The 6937-nt window shown below is 33.4% G+C and overlaps 1 protein-coding gene across 7 annotated transcripts in view; it reads left to right on the forward strand.

Annotated features, from left to right (window-relative positions):
* LOC109718215 (phosphatidylinositol 3-kinase, root isoform) overlaps positions 1 to 6937 on the forward strand; it is a 35574-nt gene that overhangs the window by 20283 nt on the left and 8354 nt on the right. For 6 of the 7 annotated variants that reach the window (XM_020244319.1, XM_020244320.1, XM_020244317.1 and 3 more), the window contains 6 exons: positions 496 to 617; positions 1405 to 1596; positions 2004 to 2174; positions 2522 to 2659; positions 3159 to 3313; positions 4004 to 4147. In XM_020244319.1, the coding sequence (XP_020099908.1) occupies positions 496 to 617; positions 1405 to 1596; positions 2004 to 2174; positions 2522 to 2659; positions 3159 to 3313; positions 4004 to 4147 (922 nt within the window). Of the gene's footprint in view, positions 1 to 495; positions 618 to 1404; positions 1597 to 2003; positions 2175 to 2521; positions 2660 to 3158; positions 3314 to 3925; positions 4148 to 6937 lie in introns of those variants that run through there. The other variant, XM_020244324.1, reaches the window with a different exon arrangement.

A 6937-nucleotide genomic window follows, 5' to 3' on the forward strand; every position in this document is an offset into this window, starting at 1 on the left:
CAAGGATGGACAGTTGGAAAAAATCTTGTGATCTGTAGTATTGAAGTTATCAATAAAATATATATAGAAGTAAATATGAAGTATCAGCTTGGCAAGTTCTAATATAATTTAGCAGTCCCAGCACCATCCATCAAGTTCTAATAAGACAGGATTTGATTAGTAACTATTTACTGAAAAACCTTGCATACTCGGACCCAAAGTAAAGCATCACATCGGCTCCTGCTTCTGCAATTCATATATTTCTACAAGTCTTTGTAATTTATATAGGAAAGATGCTGCAGTTTGCTACAATAAATTTGCATTTTTATGTCATTTGTACTGTTCTGAGATACCAGATGCTTGTTTTGCAACAACTACTTTATTCATGGACGACGATAATTTTATGCTGTATGTCCATGACTGATTGTTGCTTTCTACTTTTACAAAGTTTGTAAGGATTTTGCAATTATTACTTGCATGAACTTGCCTAATGGCATTTTCCCTTGAAATTTGCAGCATTGTCAAATATTGAGATAGCTAGTTTCCTTCGCTGGTATGTGGCGGTGGAGCTTTATGATCCTTCCTATGCAAGGCGGTTTTATTGCACATATGATATGCTCGAAGATAGCATGATGAAAGTATGTTTTCTCAACTTTCTATTACCTTTTCTGAGTTAACTATGTGAACTACTTTTTGTTGTTAGTTTTGTTTGTTCTAGTTTAAATATTGTAATGCCTTGCGACAATAAAGCCTATCAGTCACTTTGATACAAATGAATTGATCAAATAAAATCCAGTTGTTTTATTATTATTTCCTTTTCTATTGCAGTTAAGTATTATTCAAGTATTTTCTGTGCCTTGAATTGGTAAACTTTAGTATAACTATATTTTGGTCAGTAAAGTTTATGGTAAAATATATGGTAAACTTCTTCACAAGGCTTTAAAAATGATTGTCTTTGTCCATTATAAATCAGTAAATTTTGTCAATAATTTTGCGTTTAAGTTCCACAGCTGCTTCGTTTGGTGAGTCCATGCGTATCTCTCATCTTAATAGTCTTACATTTAGGGTGAAAACCTGGACTGTAATGATGTGGTAAAAATGTTCTGATTGTTTGGCTCTAATCCAAATAGTAATAACAATAGAATTGTCTATATTATATGAAGGCCGCATTGCTATTAGCAATTGATCTGGAAATGGAATTATGCTCTGATTTCATTGGGAATATCGGTTCTCATATCGTCATGTATCTACCAAAATGTAGTTCTGGAATTTGTTTCCTCTCTTATGTACCAATCGTTTGTATAGAATGACCTTAGGCAATACAGATTTATATATCTAAAATTATCCTCTTTTTCAAAAAAAAAAAGATATTTGGCCTCTTGGTATTAACTATCAAAACTCATGTAACTAACTTTTGTTGAATAGTTGGAAGCTGGTGCGAATGGAGATGATGGATTTAAGTTGTGGCAAAGTTTGGTTCGTCAGACGGAGTTGACAGCACAATTGTGTTCAATTATGAGGGATGTAAGGAGCATACGAGGAGGGACTCAAAAGAAAATTGAAAAATTAAGACAGCTTCTTTCTGAACTTCATAGTGAGCTTACCTATTTTGATGAGGTAAATGATCTAGAACATTCAAATTTTCATAATTAATGCCTTTATTATCTGCAACTTGTGCTTCTAGGTGCCAATTTTAATATCCTACTATCTTTTATATTGGGTTTTCTTTTCTTATTGGGTAAATGCAGGAAAGCTCCGTTTCTTTTCTTATGGGGTAAATGCAGGAAAGCTCGTTATGAACTTTGCGATTTTCACATTTCTCTCACTAAATTTTATTACTTGCTTATTTTACCATGTTGGCCTATCATCAAACTGATAGATCTTGCATATGGAGCATGGTGTGAAAACTAGTAGTTTAAGGTGGTAAAATAAAGGCTTCAATAGTTCAGTTGTGTTCCCTTGCAATTTAGCCTTCTTATATCTCAGTTGACCAATTTTCCATTTATTTCCTTCTTTTTATTTAGCCAATTCGATCACCTTTAGCGCCTGGTGTGCATATAACTGGGATTGTGCCTTCAGAATCATCTATTTTCAAAAGTGCATTGCATCCTTTGCGTCTAACATTTCGAACAGCAAATGGTGGAACTTGCAAAGTGATTTTCAAGAAGGGAGATGATCTCCGCCAAGATCAGTTGGTATGTGCTGAAAATGTTACTCTTGAGACTGATTTTTTTCTTGTTTAGCTTAAAACTGTTAGTCTGCCTTTGTTATCATGATTAGATTTGCAGCTGTTTTTAGCAGTCACCAAATTTTTTTAAAATTTAGCTTGGTGGTTTTGATCTTCCAAAATTGTAACTATTTTTCTCAAATTTCCACAAAATTATTGTTCTAATATTATTAAAGTTTTTAACAAAGTAAAAAAATAATCTTACTTAGGATGTTGATTAGTACAAAGTAATTTTTGTGTTTCACGTACTTGTTGTATCAGCATAATGAACTTTTCTCTTCTGTGCTAATTTGATCAAATTACTGCTTATTGTAGGTTATTCAAATGGTTTCTCTTATGGATCGGTTGCTTAAATTGGAGAATCTTGACTTACATTTAACCCCATATAGAGTTCTCGCTACTGGCCAAGATGAAGGGATGTTAGAATTTATTCCTTCAAGTTCGCTTGCGCAGGTAATGTAGTATTTTTGAAGGAATCCAATGTAGTATCAATTTCGTTAATCTTCGTAATCTACTAAAGTCATTGATGGCAAATGCTATTGGTAGCTGCTACTTTTGTTCTGTTGGTGTTCTGCTTAGTTTAAACAATGAACTTGGACTTGGAATTTTGAGTACAATATCTTCTTTAGAAATGCTTCTTTTTTCAATGGTCAACCGCACGCACACCCCCTAGCCCCAAAAATATAGTTTTATAACGGAGCAAAGCATGAGCTGATCAATGGCTCACTTCAGCCAAATCCTTGAATAGTTTTTTGCGGCACTTTGCCACAGTTGAAACTTGAAAACTTTAAATACATGTTCAGTTATCGATATTGGCAGTTTGATTTTGTGCGCGCGCGCCTCTTTCTTTGACTTTCCTTGCTTGTATTTATTTTTACCTTTCGTAGCAACACTCCTTTTTTGGTGATGTTACTAATCATCTTGTGTTGATCTCAATTTTTTTCTTTCTCAGATTCTATTAGAACATCGTAGTATTATAAGTTATTTGCAGAAGTTTCACCCTGACGAAGATGGACCATTTGGTATAACAGCTCAGTGTCTCGAAACATTTATAAAGAGTTGTGCTGGTTACTCTGTTATCACATACATTCTGGGTATTGGAGATAGGTAGGGCTGCTGTTTTTCTCTAGACTTCCTCTCTTTTTTTTTTCAAAAAATATTCCTTTCCATAGACCTTTGTTGCATATGTTGTCTCTCAGTAAAGCACAACATAGAAAGTACGTTCCATGTGGTCGTGATGAATAATTACTAAATATTAGATAAGTAAGTTGTTTTTTGGGTTAATTTTTGGCCACAATTAAATTTTCTTTCAATCTTAATAAATTTTCTGGAGTTTGTTCTGCGTAACAATGAAAGTTCTTCTAGTGCTCTACCATCTAAGGAAGTGCCATATCAGCACCGTTGCTAGGATTTCCTTTTCAAGCAACTTTTGAAGATAAAAATTGAATCAAGGTCAAATTTCAATAATGAAATTAAAATTGAGATCAAACTTTACAGACTATAGCTAAACTCTAAGGATGAAATTTAAATCAGGGTCAAACTTTTGTAACGAAGTCTTATATTCGAACATTTGAGAACAAAATTGAAATTTGAGTGAAATTTTATAGTCATACTTTTGTAATTACTTTATTTTTCGTTCTCAATTTTCTTCTCTAGTTTTGAGTACTAGGAAATTTTATTTTCTATAATAATAAGATCTATTACTTTGCTATTTTCTAGGAACTGTCACTTTGGGTTATGCCACATGTTGAAATATTTCTGAAAAACATTGAAGCAGAGTGCTATTTTTATTTTTAGGCATCTTGATAACCTCCTCCTTAGAGACGATGGGCGCCTCTTTCATGTAGATTTTGCCTTCATCTTGGGTCGAGATCCGAAGCCATTTCCACCTCCTATGAAACTATGCAAAGAAATGGTTGAGGCCATGGGTGGAGCAGAAAGGTATTTCTTCTTCGGTATATTTTATATATAAATGGCTAATATAGCTGGCACACACTTGAAGAAATTTTAAATCAATAATAGCCCGTAGATCTCATTTAGGACATAATCGCAATTATCACTAGTCTTATCTGAAGACCACACATATTTTGTTTGATCTTTTCTGTCCACTTTGTAGCAGTTGAAGTTTGGATCCAAAGATCAAAAAGTTACACAACATCTAAGATTATAAGGATCAAAAAACATGCTTACAAGATTTGTCAAATCTTGTGTATAATTGTCAAAGGTTAATCAAAAAAATTGCAAATGATAATAGCAGTTAAACTGAATTGACGGCTTATACCCAATTTTTACATTTTCTAGAATGCACTAAGGGGCCGTTCGATTGGATGTAACAGTTACAACTATATGCATTTTGTTTGGTTGGATGTAGTAGAAAGTATTGCAACTATAAATAATTTGTTTTGGTTGTATACAATCGAGAAGTGAATTTTCAAAATTTTATCACTTTATATATGTGATGGTGAAATTATCTCCAAAATAGGAAAAAAAATTCTATTAAAAAAATAATTAGGGAGGTAAGGGTGTGTTTGGTTTGTTGTAAAATCACCCCGAAAATTTTTTTCGGTTGAAAAGTGAAAATCTAGTGTTTGATTGCTCGTAAAAAACTTTTTTCGAAAATTTTTTTTTACAGATTGCGAGTAAAATAGGAGTTTTCATTTTTCGCTCGAATCGAGCGGAAAACGAAAATCACGCGGCGTTGGGCATGCGCGCGGGGGAAGTAAATCACGCGGTCCATGAGGTCTGCTCCCTGCTCCACCTCGTGGACTGCATGATGCACCTCTTTCTCTCCCCCTCGTATATATATATATATATATATATATATATATATATATATATATATATATATATATATAGTTGAGCTAGAATACTATCGATAGCAAACGGGCTTCGTTGCCACCCATTTGTTTTCGATGATGGAGCCTCTAAATCGACGATCGGCATTATTGAACATGATCACGATTATACTTTGAAGTATCTAGAAATCAATCTTCAAATCTTCGGACATTCATTGACTTAATGATCACGTTTTCAAAATTTGCCAATTTTATGATGCGTCGATTATGAGGGTTATTTCGTTTAAGCGTTAAACTATCCAAATCGAATAAATTTGGTTTAGAAAATCTTTCATAAAACTATTTAGAACAAGGACTCAATGACTCTCGATCTTGATTATAACTTCCCTATCATGCACTTAGAGGATATTCATTTTCAAGCCGTCTCATTTTACAACCCATTTGCAAATGAAAAAAGAGAACAATATTAGAAAAACATGAACATTTGTTTCTAAGACTCTTCAAGTAGTATCGATACATCTCTCAGCGCTTGACTGTTCGTCGATTGGAAGCTAATCCAGATACATCGAAAAAATGGGGTGCGAACGGCAGCACCGTTTGGTCCGAAGTCTTCAGCTCACTCTGTCTCTCTCTCTCTCTTCTCTCTCTCTCTTCTCTCTCTTCTATAATAATATAATATAATTATTATATATATATATATAGTATAGAGTACGGTTACTATACTTTTATGAGTATATCCCTTTCTGTAGTCTAAGTTTTTGGCGTTAGAATGTATTTCCGTGATCATTTTACCGTAGATCCAATATATTTCAAACCAACCACCACTCAATCTAGGAGACTACTATAATCTACCGAAGGGTCCACTATATTCTAACCGCCAACATTTGTTCATCTGTGGTCGGAAAACTTAGAGTTCAAAGGTCGGGCTATACTCATAAGAGTTATAGTAGCCTAGCGTTATTATAATATAGTATTATATAGATATATAGGAGTCTGGGCTACTATACTCTTATGAGTACGAGTCCACTTGTACTATAAGTTGATTTCGGATGATAGAACTTCCGAATCGACGGATCCCAGACCGTTAAACATATGTCTAGAAGATTTTTAAATTTCCTTAGAATCAAATTTTATAATTTTAGCCGATATATTTAACTTACAATCAAAAGCTCACAAAAATTGACAATTGTTTTAACGCCGTAGGTGATACTTGCTAGTTTTAACGGTGTAAAAGCATCGAAATAGCTTGGAAAATTTTTTTAGAGATTCTATTCACTATCCAGTAAAGATCAATAACCCTGACTCTTAAATTGAAGCGATCCCGATCATCATTTTGTAGGACGTCTGTTCGATTTTGACCGTTCATTTTATATCGACTTGATGGACTTTATAATGATTTTCAATTACAAAATTTATTTTCTAGAAGTTTCAAATACTCATAGATCATGTTTAAGCGTGTGGATCGTCAATTTGGAAGCCCAAAACATCGAAAACAACTTATTGATACGAAGGGACGCTTACTAATAAAAAGTATAGAGCCCTACTCGATAGTCCGGCCTACTATACTCTTATGATAATTTATGATTCAATTTTTATAGTATGATCCCTTCGGTATCTAAAATTATTTTCTATGTAGAGCTTCCGAATCGACAATCCATACGTTAAACGTTATCTAGAGCAATTTAAACTTTAAAATCAAATTTTATTAATTTTTCGATATCAATTACTTACGAATCAAAAGCTCACAGAAATTGACAATTATTTAACAAGTTGGTATGCAGATTTGGCTAGGTTACGGTGAAAAAAAATCGGAATAGGTTGAATTTTTGGATGGAAATTACTTATTCATACCTAAATAAAGATCAATAACTAACTGATTTTAAATTGAAGGTTCCGATATCCCCAATTTTAGGATGATGTTCGATTTTAACCGTGT

The sequence above is a fragment of the Ananas comosus genome, linkage group 12 (assembly GCF_001540865.1).
Source record: "Ananas comosus cultivar F153 linkage group 12, ASM154086v1, whole genome shotgun sequence".
In the NCBI taxonomy this organism is placed as follows: domain Eukaryota; kingdom Viridiplantae; phylum Streptophyta; class Magnoliopsida; order Poales; family Bromeliaceae; genus Ananas; species Ananas comosus.